Source organism: Triticum aestivum, chromosome 5B (assembly GCF_018294505.1).
Source record: "Triticum aestivum cultivar Chinese Spring chromosome 5B, IWGSC CS RefSeq v2.1, whole genome shotgun sequence".
Taxonomy (NCBI): Eukaryota; Viridiplantae; Streptophyta; class Magnoliopsida; order Poales; family Poaceae; genus Triticum; species Triticum aestivum.
This window is the reverse complement of record NC_057807.1, coordinates 600,723,879-600,745,432: the sequence shown is the minus strand read 5'-3', so window position 1 is coordinate 600,745,432 and position 21,554 is coordinate 600,723,879. Positions and strand designations below refer to the sequence as shown.

At 48.0% G+C, this 21,554-nt stretch overlaps 3 protein-coding genes across 3 annotated transcripts; all 3 read right to left on the bottom strand.

Annotated features, from left to right (window-relative positions):
* Nucleotides 1-479: 479 nt before the first annotated feature.
* LOC123113543 (protein PELPK1) lies at nucleotides 480-1,425 on the bottom strand. Its single transcript, XM_044534816.1, has one exon. It carries the CDS (start codon nucleotides 1,346-1,348, stop codon nucleotides 914-916), a length of 435 nt encoding a protein of 144 aa, XP_044390751.1. The 5' UTR covers nucleotides 1,349-1,425; the 3' UTR covers nucleotides 480-913.
* LOC123113546 (protein PELPK1) lies at nucleotides 480-20,821 on the bottom strand. The gene is made up of 2 exons (XM_044534819.1): nucleotides 20,249-20,821; nucleotides 480-810 (listed from the first exon to the last, which is right to left on the bottom strand). Exon 1 carries the CDS (start codon nucleotides 20,748-20,750, stop codon nucleotides 20,352-20,354), a length of 399 nt encoding a protein of 132 aa, XP_044390754.1. The 5' UTR covers nucleotides 20,751-20,821; the 3' UTR covers nucleotides 480-810; nucleotides 20,249-20,351.
* LOC123113545 (protein PELPK1) lies at nucleotides 15,672-16,446 on the bottom strand. Its single transcript, XM_044534818.1, has one exon. It carries the CDS (start codon nucleotides 16,366-16,368, stop codon nucleotides 15,934-15,936), a length of 435 nt encoding a protein of 144 aa, XP_044390753.1. The 5' UTR covers nucleotides 16,369-16,446; the 3' UTR covers nucleotides 15,672-15,933.
* Nucleotides 20,822-21,554: the final 733 nt, after the last annotated feature.

Here is a 21,554-nt window from a genome sequence, read left to right as displayed (position 1 = left end):
ACGAATTTGTTTCCCAAGAATGTTTGTGTTTATTTTTTTTCAAATGGATTTAGTAACTTATCTTTGGCATTTATTTTTTATTCGTCTTTGTTTCTCATGCGTGGAAATAAATTACGCATTTTCACTTTTTGGGTGCAATTAAGCTTTTTTACGCATTTGTGTTTTGTTGGGTGCAGTTACACTTTCGTGTGGTTCAATTATATTTTTTGCCAAAAAATGTTCTTTTATATTTTGTTTCATTTTTTTTGTACTTCACTATTTGTGTAACTACACTGCAATTTGGACTGTTTTTTTTTCTAATTGCAGTTTTTGGTGCAATTGTACCTTTTTTTAGATATGTTTTTTTCTTTTTGCAGGATTAGAGATGATTTTCCGAGCAACTGGGAGGAAGAGACAATGTAACATCACTTGTTGACTCAATTATGCAGGACAAGTATAACTTACCATAAATACAAATTTGTATGTAGGAAAAACATGAATACCGTAAATAATAATTTGTATTTAAGAAGGTAAAGAAATACATACAATGGGACAAAACCCTCAACATTCAAACACTACAAACACATATACTACTGAGATCTAAAAAAAAGGCAAGAATTACTGGTACTGTGATACATCGCATATAAAACACCGAGCTTGCATGTAAGAAAATGTACGTCGTGTCCACGGAGCGACCTGACGCCACACTCAGATGAACGGTGCCCTATGCTGGACAGGGGGAGAGCACCAGTACATACACTACTGAGACGTAAAAAAAGGTAAAAATTACTGATACTGTGATACATCGCATATAAAACACCGAGCTTGCATGTAAGAAAATGTACGTCGTGTCCACGGAGTGACCTGGCGCCACACTCAGATGAACGGCGCGTCCTATCGTGGACAGGGCGAGAGCACCGCGGCGTGGGCACGCCTACGCTGACGGGGGCGGTGCCGCGAACGGCATAGGCACGTTCACATTCGGGACGAATGGCAACGGCGGCAGCGTGACCTTGGGCACGACAATGGCAGGCATCGGCGCCATCGTCACCTGCGGCACGGTGGGGAGGGTGACCTTGGGCATGGGCGGCAGGACCGCCTTGGGCACGACGATGGAGGGCATGGACGGCAGCGTCACCTGCGGCACGGTGGGCAGGGTGACGGACGGCATGGGCGGCATCAGGGTGACCGTGTCCGTGGGCACGGCAGGCAAGGTCGGCACGGCAGGCAGGCCTGGGACGGTGCTAGCAGCCGGAGCGGCAGCCGCCGGCGTCGTGTCGGCCAGGTTGCGGGCGGCGTGGCACATGCTGCCGGCGAGGAGGAGCGCGCACGCCATGAATACGGCCAACATGCTCGCGTTGGAAGCCATGTAGCTAGAACTAGCGAACGTACTGTTGAGAGTTGAGAGATGGTTTTCTCTCTCGTGTGTAGCAGGTGACTGCAAGATGTTGCTTCTAGTCTGATTATGGGTCAATACCGGGCAATTTATACAGTTCAAAGTGATCGCGTGATTAGGTGGGTTGTTGACCCGATTGAGAATGTCTGTGCGTGCGTCGTCAATCCAAAAAGGGAAGTGCTTTGTGTGGTCGAGGTAGCTAGGCGATAGCTACAATTTTCTGGGTTTAGGTGAAGAGCTGGCCGACGCTGCAGCTTCGATTTGCTCAACCGTCTTTGATAATTAGTCTACCGTATCTCAACTGCCTCGGCCACACGTTCTCGGGCGAAGGTGCACTCACGGTATTGTATAATACCTAAATAGTTTAGGGAAACGTTCGCAGCCGGTCGACCGGCTGCCTGTTCGGCCGGTCGCGGCCACGCATGCGCGCCAGGTCGTCTGGATGGGTCGCGCGCAGCCGCTCATCCCCAACCTTATCCTTGTCTTCTTTCTTCACGAATCCCTTCATCGCTCATTCTTTTTGGCAGCTCTTCTTTCCCTCGTCTGCAAGAAACACCGCGGCTGCATGAACTTGCCTCTCTTGAGCACCACTCCCTCCTCTCCTCCAGGCGCAGGATGTTCTGGTGCTGCGTCAAGTGTGGCGATGCTACAACCGCCACCGGAGATGCTGCAACCGTCAATGGAAAAACTACCACCGGCGGACAGATATGCTACAACCGGCGACCGTGAGTTGTTGCCGTCGACGACGGTGCTACCATTTGCTTCAACCGGCAACGTAAAAGCTACCACCGGCGGACATACGTGCTGCAACCGGCGACGACAACGATGTGATTTGCTGCAACCGGTGGACGGAAAGCTACTACCGACGGAAGTATATGCTGCAACCGGCAACGGTGAAGTGTGTCCGACGAGGACGGCGCTGTGATTTTTGCTGGCACCAGTGAACGGCTCTTCTACAACCAGAAGCCATACTGCTACAAGCAAGCCGCTACAATCAGCAACCATACTGCAACAAGCAAGCCGGAGAAGTGGACGAGTCCCTGTGACCGGCTCTCGCGTCGACGGCTTCGACGGTTCGGCAAACAGGAGATGAAAGCTGCAACCGGTGGGCTAAATTGCTGGAACCGGCAGCACGTTTTGCTGCATAGGGGCAAAACCACGAGGACAGCAGCGCTGTAACTGTCAAGCCGGTGAGCGACCCCGGCGAGATGCGACGGCGAGCAACCCCGGCGAGATTCGATGGCGAGCTGCATAGCAAGCCGGCCAGATACGAGGGTGAGCTGCACAGCAAGCCGGCGGCCCGGCACCGTGCAACTTCAAGCGAGATGCGACGGCGAGTGACCCCGGCGAGGTTCGACGGCGAGCTGCATAGCGAGCCGACGAGATACGACGGCGAGCTGCACAGCGAGCCGGCGCCATGGAACTTCAAGCGGGAGCACGACTAGCAAAGCATGCATATGAAGACACGGGCGTGTGCGAGGGATTAGCTGGCTTAATCGTGTGGTCACAGACGTTCAAATCGTGCGGCTGGGCAGCGACCGGCCCAAATTGAGTCGGTCGACCGGTCGTCAATAGTTTATCCCCACTGTGTTATTTCTCTTGACATGCAGCCTATCCACATCATTAAGTAGGCCCACATGCAAAAATAGTTTTCGCCTCTCAATAACCTTCATTGATCCAGAATCCAAAAGCCACGTACGCGTCATCCTTTTTCAAAATATAAACCTCCGTTCCAGCCTTCCAAATCGGTGTCCATCTCCTCATATTCTCAACAGCAGCACCTCTAATCTTCTCCACCGTAATTAATCTCCCACCAACCTCCCATTATCCTCCAAGTAAGGAAACGGATCGAACAAGTAACCGATGTAGTTGCTGCCCGATTCAGCACCCGTCGATCTTCGGTTCTACCTTTGCTATATATATACTGCGGCTCCTTCAAGCAGACACCTAGGAGAAGTAGGTCGGGGCTCCAAAGGATTCCACGCGAGCAATTCTTGCTGCAGCCCCTCTCCTTCTCATGAGTAGAGTGAAGTCTGAAATAAACCCTGAGGTTGTATAGAGCGACATAAATGAACCCTCACCTCTAAATCCCTGAAATTGGTATCCTGTATTTACAATTCCCGGTCAATCCAAACCTTGTATTAGTAAAATCCTGTTTGTTCTAACAGAAAAGGCGTGATCCCAGCCGGGATTGATTTCTACTCTCACTTACAACATGGGCCCACCTGCGCATATGCATCACCCTCCCCGGTCAATCTGAACTCGCCTCCCGATGAGGTCCTGATGAGCGTGTCGGATGGGGCTGGGTCACGGAGTCAGCTATCGACGCCATTCCAGAGGAGCTCCTGGGCGCGTCCAAGCCTAAACGGCAATGCGCGGCTGATGCCGCGCTATCCCGACCAGAGGAGCTCACAGTGGCCCTCGCCGGCAATGGATTGTTGCTCGTCTGGCTGCAGGAAAGGTGGCGCCAACGGGGCGAGGACGCAGCCATGGATGCCACCAAGCGCATGAGCATATTCACGGGAAGACCGGCGGCTTGGCCTCTGCGGCGGGTGCTCGCCGTGTCCATCGACGGAGTGTTGGCACTGTCGAGATTAACCGCAAACTACACATAGATTACTATCAGAAAAGGCAAGAAATATATCACAAGGGCCTGTTGCAATCCATCGGTATCCCGCGTCTCGCGTGCGTGTACCCAGGAGAGATCACAAGCCAGACTCACTGACTCACGTACTAGTTCGTGCTTGTACAGGAATATATCAAGCCAGCTATGTACGCATGTGTCTTCCGGCGACACTTCAATCCTCAGTAGACGCGCTCGTTGACATCGTCGTGGATACAGAAGAAGTTCAGGTGGCTGTGATTGTCGTGGCCTTTGCCGTGCGTGCCCACCCCTCGAGCTTGTCGTCGCGGACGGCGACGACCCTCCGAGACACGACGGCGATGAAGCCGAGGGAGATGTTGAGCTTGGTCCGGTGATCCCTAATGGCAGCCTTCGTCGTGGATACATGTCACGAGCAGAGGGTACGCCAGTCGCTAATGGCCCCTCGCCGCCGAACTTAACCACAATGAGCTCCTTGCACACTACGAGATTCACCACAAAAAACGGTGTCAGTTCTGGTAATCTTATCATAATTCTCCCAATGCATGCCCGTGTTGTGATGCAGGCATTCAACCTTCCGTGCAGCCCGTTCCTCGACACACCGCACCTGTGTCCCTTGCATTGCTCTCATGTCCCAAGGTGCCCAACATCGACTTTCTTACTGGTGGGTCGTAGCGTTTTGTGCCATCTCAGTCTCTCCTGATCATAAGGCCTTCCACTATGTAGGCCATAATCGGTGCCAAATTTACTTTTTGACATTTAGCATCGATGCCCTACATTGTCCAGCCCGGTGCCAAGTAAAAAATTCTAGGCATTGATGCTTCTACTTGCTCCGGTGCCAAATTCGTTGAGCCAATAAACTAAGCGCGTCTTGGTCCTTTCTCACGCGAAGCAACACCCCGTGACACTGGTCCTTGGGTAAGTTGGGCAGATATATTACTAATTTATATGCATGCGGGCCCGTGCTGAGTGGATGCGAAATCTTTCAATTGTGTGACCGGTGCCATAAAAAGTTCAACTGCCATCTGCGTGTACGTGGCTGGCTTTTAAGAAATGTGGCACGAGTACATGGTGGAGGGCCTAAGTAGCCTGTTTTGCCTTTACTATTTAAACGATCACTACTTCTTGCATAATATTGCTTTTGGACCTTTGGGAGTCCAGTCACTGTTGCATATATGTTTGTTTGGTTATGGGCATGTCCAACTGGTATAACACTGTCTGCCAACGACCCCCAATGGATCCCTTTCCCTCCTCCTCCCCCTCCCGCCCTAGCCGCTCAGTTCCCCTCCCCTGCTCGCCGGCCGGGGTTCGGCCTCCCTCCTCCCCTCTCGCCGGTGCTCACTCCCTCCCCTCCCCTGCCTGCTCGCCGGTGGTGCTCTCTCCGCCGCCTTCTCCGCTGCCTGCGCTTGGATCTCGCTTCTGGGCCCTTGCGTTCGATGAGGAGGACTCGCGGTCGGATGCCTCCTCCCCCCGCTGCCCTTCGCCCTGCCCTGGGGGGGTGGCGCAGCCCCTCGTCGCTCCCCGCTCCCGCAAGTTTGCTCCTGGTGGCCGGGGTCGGTCGGTGGATGCGGCTCCGCCTGTAGCCGGCTGGATCCGGGTTTCTCGCCGGCGGTGCAAGTCTGGTAAGTTTGTCGTTGCTTCTCCTGGGCCTGGGATCCTGGGCGGTGCTCCTGATGGGGAGCTCGGAGGCTCCCCATCTCTCTCTCCTGCTTCCTCCTCGGCGGCCTCGTCGCCGGCGGCGGCAACGTCGGGGCCGTTGGTGGCGCTGGCGTCGTGTGCCCTAGATCTTGATTTCGCCTCGGTGGCCATCGGGCCGCGGGCCGATCCCCCGCTTGGGCTTGTTGGGCCTTTCGCTTCGTCACTGCCCAGTGGGCCTACTCCTCCACCCCCTCTCTCGTCAGTGGCTGATTTCCCCCCACTTGTCTCTTCCGGCCCAGCTAGGCCCCTCGGTCTGGTCCCAGCTTCCCATCCCCCTTCGGCCCATCTTGCGCGTCGGGCCCAGGTGGGCACGGCTCGGTCGGGCTATATATGGATACCCCGCGGCTCGTCTCCCCCTTTGTTAGGGTTTCCGGCTTCCTCTTCTGATCTGCGCCGTCACCGTCTCCCCATTCGTCGCCTCGTCAGAGCTAGCCCTCCTCCCCCTTTTCTCCTTCCTTTCGCTGCGGTGCTCGCCATAGATAAGTCGCGGGGCTCTTCCTGCGAGGCGGTCTCGGGCAGCAAGCGCCGCCGTGAGGACTCCCCTGCCTCTGCGGTGGATTTGGAGCTCGAGGCTTCGCTCCGCTCCAAGCTGGAGGCGGAGCAGGCGGCGCGCGAGCAGGTGGCTCGTGACCGCGCGGCCTGGGCTTCGGGTCCGGAGTGGTTGCAGCGCTCGGAGAGGGAGCGCGCGCCTGGATCTGGTCCGCAGGGATCTGGATCTGGCCCCTCCCTCTCTCCGGCGCTGGACCCGTGGGAGGCGGCGGCGGCGGCCTCTGGCGGTGGGATGTCTTCTTCATCTGCCTCCTTGCCTGCCTCTGGCTGGGGCGTGGCTCGTCTGCTCCGACGCGTTTCCCCCCTCCTCCTCGCCCGGCTGGTGTCGGTGCTGGATCTCGTCCGCCGCCCCGGTCCTTCGCAGGGCCGGCGCGTCGGCCGCCCGACCCGGCCTTTGGGGCGCCTCCTTCGTTGGGGATGGGTGATGGGCTACTTCCCCCTCCCTCGTCGCTTCCGCAATCCCGCCCCTCCTCTGCTTCCCAAAGCAACCCCTCTGTGCTCACTTGCTTCACTTGCCACAGGCCTGGCCATTTCCAATCTCATTGCACCAACCCTCCGTTCTGCTTGATCTGTCGCTCCGATGGTCACCTCACGGTCAATTGCATGAATAGGCAGAAGCCTCCCTCGGTTCTTCAGTTTGGCTCGGGCCTCCCCGGTTGCGCTTTCTTTGCTTTCGACAGTGATCTGCCTGTCCTGGAGATGGCGCCCGCTCTGTCCAATGTTGCGATTGTCACGGTGAAGGATCAAAAAATCTCGCCCCAAACTCTTCTTGAAGGGCTTCGCATTTGGGATGAGGCTGGGTGGGATTGGCAAGTGGTGCAGATGTCTGACTATGAGTTTTCGGTGGTGTTTCCCTCCAAAGAGTGTTTACGGATGATTGCCTCGTGTACGAGTTTCACTTTGCCCCTCAACCAACTGGTGGTTTCTGTCAAAGCGGCGTCTTGCAATGGTACAACAGTTGGACCTCTCTCCCAGGTTTGGGTTCTGATTGATGATTTGCTTGCTGGTCTTCGTTCGTCTACCTTTCTCATGGCTTTTGGGGTTTTGATTGGGAAGCCCATGGAGGTGGATGAGGACTCTCTGAACAAGGTTGACCCTGCAAGGATGAAGGTTTGGTGTGTGGATCCAGAACGTGTGCATGGCTCGATTGGTATCTTCCCCTTCCCCAATGGTATCAGACTTTGGGTGCGGGTGGAGGGGACGGCTGCTTTTCAGGCTCCACCTCCCCTCCTCCCCCTTCTAACCCTTCGGACAAGCATGATAAGGAGGGGGACGGATCTATGGGTGGTCCTAATCAGAGCGATGGTTTTAACCTCCGATTCACCCAATCTGAATGGGATGGTTTGGCTGAGTCTGAACGTGAGTTGTTTCATTCCCAAGCTCCCTCTGGTGTTGCGCCCCGCGAGGATGTGGCGAACCCTACTGCTGCCCCGATAGTCTCTACTGCTGGTGATGATTCGCTGAAGCACCCTCCTATGTCAGTTACCCCCGTGGCTGGTGCCTGCTCCAACCTTTCGATCCGCCCGCTCTCCCTCACTCGTTCGGGAATTGAGGATCTTCCTACCTCCCCTGCCCGTGACGTGGTGGGATCCCAGTCCCTCCGGAAGAAAAAATCCTCAGTGCGCAAATTCTCGGCTAAAAGCAGGAATTCGTCGGGCTCGAAGCAATCCATGACCGGGGGTTGCCGTCGTCTCGACAAGGATATGGGGTCTATGTCTCGTTCGGGCCCTCCTCCGACCTCTCCTGTTGCACGGTTGCTTGCTATTCGGTCTCCTGCGTCCACGGCTTGCAAAGGCAGGCGGGTGGTGAATTCGGGTGGCTCTATCATGGAGCGGGCGGAGAAGCGGGCTGCGGCGAAGGATCTTACCCCCCAGGTACTTCCCTCGTCCCCACTTCTGTTTCTTCCCCGGTTCGGTTGGTTTTACCTTCTCTTTCGGATGATCATCTTTTAAATATTATGAGGACGTGGGAGTGGTGGTTGATACTTCTGTTGGGTCTCCTAGTTCTCTTCTTGCTATCATTCGGGCTAACTAGATGGCTCAGGCGGCCATAGCTAAAGCCAAATAGGCCGTTGCCTCAGGTTGGGGCTTCTAGTAATTGTCAGGGTGCGAAAGCGGGTGCTGGTTGTGGCCAGCCCCAACCCATCTTATCCAGGAGGGGCACGAATAAACAAGCTAAATCCTGCGCGGCTCCTAGCAGGTCGAGCCTCCGCATTAAGAACCTATCTTATAAATGAGGGCTTTATTCTGGAATATTATAGGGTTCGGTGCTAGGGGGCGCCGCGACCAACTCAAAGATCTGGTCCGTTCTAGTTCTATTGACTTTGTGGGGTTGGTTGAAACCTTTAAGGAATCCTTTTCCCCTAATGACCTCTCTGCTATCGTGGGCATGGACAGATTCAATTGGCACTCTTTACCTGCTTCGGGTCACTCGGGTGGGATCTTGATAGGCTCTAATAAAGATATTTTTGATTTTGTTGCGTTTGATCATGGGATTTTTTGGGGCTAGTTCTGTTCTTTGTCATAAAGCCTTGAATACCCTCTGTGAGTTTATCTCGTATATGGACCTGCGGATCATTCTTTGTCTCCTTTATTTCTTAATGAGCTTTCTGTGAAGATCGAATCCTGCAATCTCCTGATGGTTATCGGGGGAGACTTTAATCTTCTGCGGTGTCCTTCTGATAAAAGTAACGATATCTTCTCCTGGCCTCTAGCTAATGCCTTTAATGACTTTATCAGTGTCAATGCTATTCGTGAGCTTCCCCGGGGCGGAGCTCGTTATACCTGGTCCAATCATCAGGCTAACCCTATTAGATCTGTGCTTGATAGAGTCTTCATTTATCCCAGGTGGGATTCCTTGTTCCCTAGGGCCTTCCTCGACGCCAAATGCATAGTTGGTTCTGACCATACCCCCTTAATCCTTGACGACGGTTCTATCAGCCTTAGACCTCCGGCTAGATTTCAATTTGACGCCTCTTGGCTGTCTGTTGATGGTTTTATCGAGATGGTGGCCTCGAAGATATCCCTCCTTCTCTCCTCCAACGCTCACTCTTTTGGGCCTCTGGATGACTGGCACTCGTGCTCCTACAACCTTCGTAACTTTCTTAGAGGCTGGTCTCGCAACCGTGCGGTGGAGGATCGTCATACAAAATTATTCCTTGAGGCTCAGATTGCGTCTCTTGATCTCGTGGCCGACTCTACTGGGCTTTCTGATGATGGCTGGGCGGTTCGATATAACCTTGAGGCCGCTTTAATGCAGTTGCACCACCAGGCTGAGGTTTATTGGCGCCAGCGGGGCACTCTCAATTGGACTCTAAAAGGTGACTCCCCTACGGCCTATTTCTTTGCGATCGCGAACGGTAGGAGAAGGCACTGTGGTATCAATAGCCTGATGATTAATGGTGTGCGCTCTTCGGACCAGTCTGCTATTATGGCTCATGTGGTGGACTTCTTCTCTTCGCTGCTGGGGGCTAAGCCTCAATCGGGCTTCTCCATTTCCCCTTCCCTTTGGAACATAGGCCTTAAAATCTCACCCGAGGAAAATGCCTCCTTGATGATCCCCCTTTCTGATCAGGAAATCTGGGATGTAGTTAATTCCTCCAACCCTAATGCTGCCTCTGGGCCAGACGGCTTCTCTACTCCTTTCTTTCAGAAATTCTGGCCTTAGTTGAAACAGCTGGTTTGTAAGGTCATCCAGGGTTTTTGTCTTGGTACTGTCAATATCTCCCGCCTGAATTACGCAGTGATTTCCCTGATCCCCAAGGTTAAGGGTGCTGAATTAATCTCTCAATTCCGTCCTATTGCTTTGATTAATAACTTCGCCAAATTTCCGGCTAAGGGTTTTGCGAATCGACTGTCGCCGGTTGTGCATAGAGTTATCAGCCCCTTCCAATCTGCTTTCATCAAAGGTCGTTTCATTCTAGATGGTATCTTATCTTTGCACGAGATTGTTCACGACCTTCACTCTCGGAGATCTAAAGCGATTATCCTTAAGTTAGATTTTGAGAAAGCTTATGACTCGGTTAGCTGGTCTTTCCTCAAACAGGTCTTGCTTGCAAAAGGCTTCGACGGAGCTTATGTGCATCATGTCATGCAGTTGGTCTCGGGTGGTCATACTGCCGTCTCTGTGAATGGGTTCATTAGCAACTTCTTCGCCAATGGCAGGGGCCTCCGCCAAGGGGACCCTGCCTCCCCTGTTCTTTTTAATTTTGTGGTCGATGCCTTTTCGTGCATACTCACTAGGGTGGCCCGTTGTGGTCACATCTCTCCAGTGGTCTCCCATCTGCTCCCGGAGGGGGTATCCCACTTGCAATATGCTGATGACACAATTATCTTGGTGGAGCTGGACGATACATGTATTGCCAACCTTAAATTCATCCTGCTTTGTTTCGAAGTTGTTTCGTGCCTTAAGATTAATTTCTCTAAAAGTGAGGTCTTAGTGACATGTGTTGATGATGTGGAAGCCTTGCGGGTGGCTAGGCTTCTTAACTGTTCCCTGGGTTCCTTCCCCTTTAAGTATCTAGGCCTTCCTATCTCTCCTGTCGTGCTCCATTCTAAGGACTTTGCTCCGGCGGTCGCTAAAGTGGGAAACAGGGTGCTCCCTTGGAGGGGGAGATATAATACCAACGCTGGCAAAGTTGCTCTAATTAACTCCTGCTTATCCTTTCTTCCTATGTTTCTTATGGGCTTCTATCTTCTCTCGCCTGGCGTTCACGCTGGCTTTGACAAACATAGGGGAGCCTTTTATTGGAACTCCGCGGATAACAAACGGAAATATAGGCTGGTCAAATGGCAATGTATGTGTAAGCCTAAAAACCTTGGGGGGTTAGGCATTATTAATACTCAGGTGATGAACATATGTTTGCTTATTAAGTGGTGGTGGAAAATTATGACTAGTGGGGCTGATTCCCTTTGGTTTTTGATTCTCAAGGCTAAATACTTCCCACATTCTAGCCCGATGTTTGCCACCGCTCGTCGCGGATCTCAATTCTGGAAATCCCTTGTCAAAGTCAGGCCTACCTTCCTGGAACATGTTAAATTTATCATTGGTAATGGGACTGCGGTCCGCTTCTGGCTGGACTGGTGGTCTGGGGATGCCCCCCTAGCTGTTAGTTTTCCGGTTTTGTTTTCGTACTGCCCTAAACCTGATATCTTCATCGCGGAGGTGGCGGCTAATAACTGGGATCTGGCTTTTCGTCGTTCCCTGTCTCCTGAAGAGTTGGAAAACTGGCAAAGTCTCTCTGCCCTCTTCCCCGTGCTCTCGGAGACTTCGGACACTGTGGTTTGGCCTCATTCGGCCTCTGGCAGGTTTTCGGTTAAGTCGTTGTACTCTAGGCTTATCGGTGGTACCCCTTCGAGTAGATATTCTTGTGTTTGGAAGTCCAAAGTCCCTCCTAAGATTAAAATTTTCCTTTGACAAGCGTTTCGTGGCCGCCTCCCGGCGGCTGACCAGATTAAAAAGCGCAATGGGCCAGGCTCGGAGTTCTGTCATCTTTGTGGTGCCTTGGAAAACTCGGATCGCATTTTTTTTTCAATTGCGTGCTGGCTAAGTTGGTTTGGAGTTGTGTCAGATCTTGGCTTCAGGTTTCTTGGAACCCTTCCTCATTCTCTGAGCTTAGAAACCTAGCCAAAGTTTTGGTTGGGGTTACCAAGAGGGTGTTCTGGGTCGGCCTGGGTGCCTTATGCTGGGCTCTATGGACTATTAGGAACAAATTTACTATTGAACATATCTTCCCGTCTAAGCCTGTTGACGTTCTTTTCAAATCATGTATACTATTGCAGCAGTGGAGATCATTGACTAAGGATGAAGATCGGGATGCCCTGGACTTGCTCATCGCCAAAATTGGGGCTTCGGCATCCCACATCTCCGGGCTGGACCCTGTCGTCTAATCAGGGTGCCGTTGTTTTCATAGTTTGGTTCTAGTCTTCTCCCTTCCGGCCTGCGCGTCGTGTATGGCAGGTTGCCTGTACCCCCTCTTCGTTTGCTGGTCCAAAACTTTCTGTTCGGTGTACTGCGATGTTTCGCTGGTTGGTTTCGTTCTTGTTCGGGTCTGTGACGCTGCCGTGTGGCTTTATTTATAAAGTCGGGCTATAGCCTTTTCTCTAAAAAACCATCTATTCTCTGATTTATTTGTGTACAAGTTCATTCATGAATGCCATAGGTACGTTTGCTGTTTGTGTCGTATTGTGTTTGCTTCTTAGCAGCTGACAAACACCTACAGAGATTTTGTTAACAGACAATGATTTTATTTGTGTTTGTATTTGCTTGCTGACCAAAAATTGTGTTCACAAGAAAGCACATAGTGTTTATTTTTGAGAGAGAAAAAAGCACTTAATGTTTGTGTGTGTGTGTGTTTCCTGAACTCACATGTATACCTCACGGACAGAGGCATGAAGTAGAATGCATATGCTTGCTGTGTTGTGTGAGTGCAAATGATACATTCATTTGGTATCACCTCCCATTTTTTGTTATTGTGGGACGTTGGTATTTTCAAACTAAACATACTTTTTAGCTCCAATGGAACCCATTCTTCGTATTTCTTTATTTGTAAAAATATATTTATAGCAATGTGACATCTTTTCTAATTAGCTTTCAATGGTTCATACGTTTTTTCAAGCATACATCCCGCAACAACGCGCCGGGTGTTATCTAGTATCTTCAAAACACAGTACCATTCTTGCGATTGACCTCTGGTAGAATCTATAGCAGGAAGCCAAATGACAACAACACCAAATATGTTCATCTCATCGCCAATGATAAACATATGAAAAATAAAATTTTCCACGTCGAGCGGTATGGCGATACTATTGTTGGTGAAGAACAATTGAAGACCTATATTACCAATTTTTATATGCTTCTTTTTGGTTCACCTGTCTATGATAATGTCAAGCTTGATGAGGATGCCAAAGGTGACATCCGGCAACTATTGAGAGAGGAGAATGCCATCCTAACTGCCCTCTTACTGACAAAGAAGTGTGGGATATGCTATCTTACGGATGGAACACAATAAGACCCGGGTCCAGCTGGGTTCTCGACGGAGTTGGATCAACGGTTCTGGCAGTCATAAAAGGTGACTTTATATCTATGTTTGCTTTATTATATAATGAGAATTTGGTTTTGTATTGGTTAAATTTTTGGTATTATTACTCTTCTTCCTAAGAAGGAAAATACTATTAGGATTCAGCAGTTTCATCCAATTTGTCTTCTAAATGTAAGTTTTAAAACATTCGCCAAAGTGACAACTAATCATTCTACAGTCATCATAGACAAAGTGATGAGACTGCCGCAGACGACATTCATGCCATGGTGACACACCTGGAGCGGGTTGTTCTCTTACATGCAACAATTCACGAGTTACACTCGAAGAAACTTGATGGAGTTATCTTCAAAGTGGATTTTTGAAAAAGCCTACAACAAAGTTAAATGGTCATTCTTGCAATAATGTATCGCATAAAAGGCTTCCTGACAAAATGGTGTCAATGGATTGACATGTTTTTCAAAGGGGCCAGTGTAGGTGCCTCTGGTTGCAAGTCACTGGTTGATCATATCTTACATGCTTGGAGCCTTGGACTCAAGGTTGTCAGAATCGCGATTCTATTAATACAATTCTGCGACTTTACGATCCAAACTGACCTATCTGATTGCACGAGTTTAGTTCATAGAATCTACATTTCTACAACCTGGCAGTTTAGATTCTATGATTTGTGATCCAACATCAGAGCTCTCATCGATTCAAAATTGTGATTATGATAATCTTGCTTGGACTATACAGGCAAGCCCACCATTTTCACTCTGTTTTTCTATTTTTATTTTTTCAAATGCGAGGGATTTTTTACCCAATTAATTGATTAAAATGATTTTTTCCAGCTTATTAAGAAAAAAACGGGTAAAAAGTAAGAATCAATACAAATTAAGCAAAACCCACTACAACAATGACACCACAGGCCATGCCCATTCTCAACACAACATTGTTAGACCCACTCCCGCCCATGGCGCGACAAACATCCCAAAAGCATGCCAACCACACGTGCACAAACGAACAACGAGCCACCATTTCTTTAGGATGGCTTGGAGTTTTGAAATGTTCTCTATTGCATCCATTGTTGATGGACAACTTGGGCATGACGAATAAGCAAGCAGGTTTGTTGAAACCCACGCGAATGATTTCGGGTAAAAAGCTACTTAATTTCCTGCCGTCAGAATTGCACTTATATTCAAGTTATTTTCTGTTTTTAATGGATTTGCACTTATATTTGAGTTGCTTTCACATTTTTGAGAAAAACTCAGGAGGAATAAGCAAGTGGGTTTGCTAACACAATGTGATACTGTATTTCATAACTTTCATAAAGCGCAGCCAATTTTTCTACATTTGTATATACATATTTTTTTTAATTTTCTACAAGAAAAACATGACGAAGTGGCAAGCGGATTTGCTAAAATCCAGGTGGCTGTTTTACTTAAATTTGAGCTGTTTTTCGTTTTGAGAAAAATAGTTGGAAAAGCGTGCAAACATATCGGCCTTGAATCTGCAATCTGCCACTTCGTATGAGCATGCTTACCGATTGGGCTTTGAGTCTGTAAGAAAAAAAAAGTTATTGGCCTTTGAAACCGCCAACTGCCACTTTGATGAGCAAGTCTTTACCATCAAGCTACACTGTCATTTGTGTGCTACTACTTCGGTTCCAACTTGTTTGAAGCATTAGTTTTATTGTAAGTCGATTTTCTATCTTGACTAAGTTTATATAAAAAATGTATTAACATCTAAAACGTCAAATTAGTTTCATTAGGTTGAACTATAAAAAGTTTGATTTAGGAAAAACCGAGAACATCAAGTAATTTGGTAGAGTAAGTACAACTAAAGAATGTTAGTTACCCTACAAAAGAAAGTAAAGAATGTTTGTGTTTGTTTTTCCAAAAGAGTGTTAGTTATTCCTCCTGGGCACCTATTATTTTCTTTCTTTTGTAGTTATTTTTGTCTACAGGGTATGGAAATAAATTGTGCATTTACAGTTGTTGGGGGCAATTATAAATTTTGTGTGCAATAACTTGTTTTGTGCATTTGCGCTTCTTTGTGCAGTTACACTTTTGTATGGTTCAACCGTATTTATATTCTTTTGGGCAACTACACCTTTTGCATTGTACTTTTATTTTGTGCAATTGCATTTTTGTAATTACACTCTCTTATGCAATTTGCACCTTTTGTGTAATTTTGCCTTTTGGTGTAATTGCACTACTTTGCAACTTGCACTTTCTTTTTGTACTTCACTATTTCTTTTGGTGCTGGAAAAGATAAACAGAACTCCTAATGGCTGGCTCAAAAAGAGCTAAATGACCTCTCTTTTATTTTGGAACACCTGAAAGGAAAGAGAAAATTGTACCATCGCCCGTTATTAGAGTTTTTTTTTTGGACGGAGCCCATTATTAGAGTTATAAAAGACAAAGATAACATACCGTAAATAGTGTGTATTTAAGAAGATTATAAGAAATACATACAATGGGACAAAACTCTCAACAGTCAGACACTACCAGTACATACACTACTGAGACGTAAAAAAAGGTAAAAATTACTGATACTGTGATACATCGCATATAAAACACCGAGCTTGCATGTAAGAAAATGTACGTCGTGTCCACGGAGTGACCTGGCGCCACACTCAGATGAACGGCGCCCGATCGTGCACAGGGCGAGAGCACCTCCGCGTGGGCGCGCCTACGCTGACGGGGGTGGTGCCGCGAACGGCATAGGCACGTTCACATTCGGGACGAACGGCAGCGGCGGCAGCGTGACCTTGGGCACGACAATGGCGGGCATCGGCACCATGGTGACCTGCGGCACGGCGGGTAGGGTCACCTTGGGCATGGGTGACAGGACCGCCTTGGGCACGACGATGGCCGGCATGGGCGGCAGCGTCACCTGCGGCACGGTGGGCAGGGTGACCGACGGCATTGGTGGCATCAGGGTGACCGTGTCAGTTGGCACGGCAGGCAAGGTCGGCACGGCCGGCAGGCCAGGGACGGCGCTAGCAGCTGGAGCGGCAGCCGTCGCCGTCGTGTCGGCCAGGTTGCGGGCGGCGTGGCACGTGCTGCCGGTGAGGAGGAGCGCGCACGCCATGAGCACGGCCAACATGCTCGCGTTGGAAGCCATATAGCTGGAACTAGCGAAGGTGCCGTTGAGAGATGGTTTTCTCTCTGGTGTGTAGCAGGTGACTGCAAGATGTTGCTTCTGCTCTGCTGCGATGTATGAACATGGGTCAATGCCTGGAAATTTATACAGTTCAAAGTGATCGTGTGATTAGGTCGGTTGCTGGCCAGATTCAGGATGCCTGTGCGTGCGTCGTCAATCCAAAAAGGGAAGTGCTTTGCATGGTCGAGTTACGTTGGCGGTAGCTCGTACAATTTTCTGGGTTTAGGTGAAGAGCTGGCCGACGCTGCAGCTTCAATTTGCTCAACCGTCTTTCTTTGATAATTAGTCTACCATAATTTCTCAACCGCCTCGGCCACACGTTCTCGCGCGAAGGTGCACTGACGGTATTGTATATCTTCAAAACACAGTACCATTCTTGCGATTGACTTCTGGTAGAATCTATAGGAGGAAACCAAATGACAACAGCACCAAATATGTCCATTTCATCGCCAATGGTAAACACATGAAAAGAAACAAATTTTCCACCTCAAGCCATCAAGCGGGATGACGATACTATTGTTGGCGAAGACCAACTGAAGACCTATATTACAAATTTTTATATGCATCTTTTTAGTTCACCTGTCTCCGATAATGTCAAGCTTGATGAGGATGCTAAAGGTGACATCTCGCAGCAATTGAGAGGAGATACCATCCTAAGTGCCCCTCGTACTGAAAAAGAAGTGTGGGATGCTATCTTACGGATAGAACACAACAAGATCCGGGGCCAGATGGGTTCCTGACGGAGTTCGATCAACGGCTCTAGCTAGTCATAAAAGGTGACTTTATACCTATGTTTGCTTTTATTATATAATGAGAATTTTGTTTTGTACTCCCTCCGTTCCTAAATATTTGTCTTTTTAGAGATTTCAAATAGACTATCACATACGGATGTATATATACATATTTTAGAGTGTAGATTCACTCATTTTGTCCCGTATGTAGTCACTTGTTGGAATCTCTAGAACGACAAATATTTAGGAACGGAGGGAGTATTAGTTAAATTTTGGTATTATTACTCTTTTCCCTAAGAAGGAAAACGCTATTAAGATTCAACAGTTTCATCCAATTTATCTTCTAAATGTAAGTTTTAAAACATTCACCAAAGTGACAACTAATCGTGCTAAAATGATCGCACACAAAGTGATAAGACTGCCGCAGACAACATTCATGTCAGGGTGACACACCTGGAAGGGGTTGTTCTCTTACATGCAACGATTCACGAGTTACACTTAAAGAAACTTGATGGAGTTATCTTCAAAGTGGATTTAGAAGAAAGCCTACTACAAAGTTAAATGGTCATTCTTGCAACAATGTATCACATAAAAGTCTTCCTGACAAAATGGTGTCCATGGATTGACACGTTTTTCAAAGTGGCCAGCGTAGGTGACTCTGGTTGCAAGTCACTGATCGACTATATCTTACATGCTTGGAGCCTTGGACTATACAGGCTAGCCCAATTTTTTCACTCTGTTTTTCTATTTTTATTTTTCCAAATGCGAGGGATATTTTTTACCCATTTGATTGATTAAAAATGATTTTTTCCAGCTTATTAAGGAAAACCGGGTAAAAAGGATACAGATGAGGCAAAACCCACTACAACAATGACACCACAGGCCACACCCATTCTCAACACAACATTGTTAGACCCACTCTCGCCCGCGGCACGACAAACATCACAAAAGCATGCCAACCACACGTGCACAAACAAACAATGTGCCACCATTTCTTTAGGAAGGCTTGGAGTTTTGAAATTTTCTCTCGCATCCATTGTCGGTGAACAACTTGGGCAGGAGGAATAAGCAAGCAGGTTTGCTGAAACACACGACGAATGATTTTTGATAAAGAAGTATTTAATTTCCTGCTGTTAGAATTGCACTTATATTCAAATTATTTTCTGTTTTAATGGATTTGTACTTATATTTGAGTTGCTTTCGTATTTTTGAGAAAAACTCAGGAAGAATAAGCAAGCGGGTTTACTAACACAAAGAGATACTGTATTTCATAACTTTCATAAAGCGCAGCCAATTTTTCTACATTTGTATATACATATATTCAAGATTTTTTGATTTTCTACAAAAAAGAAACATGAGGAAGTGGCAAGAGGATTTGCTAAAATCCAGGTGGCTGTTTTTGCACTTAGATTTGAGCTGTTTCTCGTTTTGAGAATAATAGTTGGAAAAGCGTGCAAACATATCGGCCTTGAATCTACAATCTGCCAGTTCGCGTCAGCATGCTTACCGATCGGGCTTTGAGTCTCTAAGAAAAATAAAGTTATTGGCCTATGAAACTGCCAACTGCCACTTTGGTGAGTAAGTCTTTACCATCAGACGCGGAGTTTTGGCTCCCGGGCTCATATGCACCCATGCTTAGAAAAAAAATTCAAAAAAAATACTAGAAAAATTCAAAAAATTCCAATTCTTTTTGTGGTGGTAGATAATTTTACGCGTGAGGTGCGCCCCAAAAATCAACTCATTTGAGCATCTGAGCAGCTCTCGGAAAAAAAGGACAAAATCAGGGTCTGTAAAAATGTGTACTGTTCACGCATTGTTTTGACCCGATTTGTCTTTTTTGCCGAGAGATGCTCAGATGTCCAAATGAGTTGAATTTTGGGGCGCACCTCACGCGTCAAATTATCTACCACCACAAAAAAATTAGAATTTTTTGAATTTTTCTAGTATGTTTGTTGAATTTTTTACTGAGCGGGAGCAGATGAGCCCGGGCTCCAGGATGAATTATCGTTTACCATCAAGCTACACTGTTATTTGTGTGCTACTACTTCCGTTCCAACTTGTTTGAAGCATTACTTTTATCCTAAGCCGATTTTTTTTCTACCTTGACTAAGTTTATCTAAGAGATGTATTACTCCCTCCATAAACTAACATAAGAGCGTTTAAATTACTACTTTAGTAATCTAAACGCTCTTATATTAGTTTACAGAGGGAGTAACATCTAAAACATCAAATTAGTTCCATTAGGTTATTCACAAAAAATAGTTTTGTACTATGTCTATTTGATGTCCTATTGGCATATTTTTCTATATACTTGATTGAACTATAAAAGGTTTGATTTAGGACAAACCGAGAACATCAAGTAATTTGGTAGAGTAAGTACTGCTAAAGAATGTTAGTTACCCTACAAAAGAAAGTAAAGAATGTATGTGTTTGTTTTTTCAAAAGAGTTTTAGTTATTCCTCTTGGGCACCTATAATTTTCTTTCTTTCGTAGTTATTTTTGTCTACAAGGTATGGAAATAATTGTGCATTTACGGTTGTTTTGTGCATTTGCGTTTCTTTGTGCAGTGCAATTACACTTTTGTATGGTTCAACCGTATTTATTCTTTTGGGCAACTACACCTTTTGCATTTTATTTTGTGCAATTGCATTTTTGTAATTACACTCTCTTATGCAATTGGCACCATTTTGTGTAATTATTTTGCCTTTTGGGATAATTGCACTACTTTGCAACTTGCAATTTCTTTTTGCAATTCACTATTTCTTTTGGTGCTGGAAAAGATAAACAGAACTCCTAATGGCTGGCTCAAAAAGAGCTAAATGACCTCTCTTTTATTTTATTTTATTTTTTGCGGGAACCTCTCTTTTATTTTGGAACACCTGACAGGAAAGAGAAAGTTGTACCATCGCCCGTCATTAGAGTTATAGAAGACAAAAATAACATACCGTAAATAGTTTGTATGTAAGAAGATCAAGAAATACGTACAATGGGACAAAACCCTCAACAGTCAAACTCAAACACTACCAGTACACACACTATTGAGAAGTAAAAAAAAAGGTAAAAATTACTGATACTGTGATACATCGCATATAAACACACCGAGCTTGCATGTAAGAAAATGTACGTCGTGTCCACGGAGTGACCTGGCGCCACACTCAGATGAACGGCGCGTCCTATCGTGGACAGGGCGAGAGCACCGCGGCGTGGGCACGCCTACGCTGACGGGGGCGGTGCCGCGAACGGCATAGGCACGTTCACATTCGGGACGAATGGCAACGGCGGCAGGGTCACCTTGGGCACGACAATCGCAGGCATGGGCGCCATCGTCACCTGCGGCATGGTGGGGAGGGTGACCTTGGGCATGGGCGGCAGGACCGCCTTGGGCACGACGATGGAGGGCATGGGCGGCAGCGTCACCTGCGGCACGGTGGGCAGGGTGACCGACGGCATTGGTGGCATCAGGGTGACCGTGTCCGTGGGCACGGCGCTAGCAGCCGGAGCGGCAGCCGCCGACGTCATGTCGGCCAGGTTGCGGGCGGCGTGGCACGTGCTGCCGGCGAGGAGGAGCGCGCACGCCATGAACACGGCCAACTTGCTCGCGTTGGAAGCCATATAGGGAGAACTAGCGAAGGTTACTGTTGAGAGATGGTTTTCTCTCTCGTGTGTAGCAAGATGTTGCTTCAGCGCTGCTGCGATGTATGAAGATGGGTCAATGCCTGGCAATTTATACAGTTCAAAGTGCACGTGTGATTAGGTCGGTTGTTGGCCCGATTCAAAATGTGTGTGAGTGCGTCGTCAATCCAAAAAGGGAAGTGCTTTGCATGGTCGAGGTACGTAGGCGGTAGCTAAAATTTTCTGGGTTTAGGTGAAGTGCTGGCCGGCGTTGCAACTTCGATTTGCTCAACCGTCTTTGATTATTCGTACCATCATTTTCTCAACTGCCTCAGTCACACGCTCTCCCGCGAAGCCGAACTGACGGAGACGGTATTGTACAGGAGTATCTTCAAAAGACTGTGTCATTGTTGGGATTGACTTGTAGAATCTGCTAGTAGCATCAGAGTTTTTAATGGTACGGGAGTGTCTCTGGTTGCAACTCACTGACCGATCACGCCCACACGTGTGGGTGTTAAGGGGTATGTCCACACAGTTTGTGTGGTGTTTAAAAGGATCAGCCCACACGCCTACGTGTGGGCAAAACAAGTAACGCCCACACGTCTTTTTTTCTTCGCGGTCCCTCTCACATGCCTGCGTGTGGACAAAATAGATAACACCCACACGCCCGTACGTCAGGCCTCCTACCTTATGGTTCCACACGCCACGCCTGACAGTCACCAGCGTCTCCACAGTTGCCATGGTCTGGATCCTCTTCCATGTTCATTTAACCGCAGTTGCCATGTCACTGAACTACAATTGCCA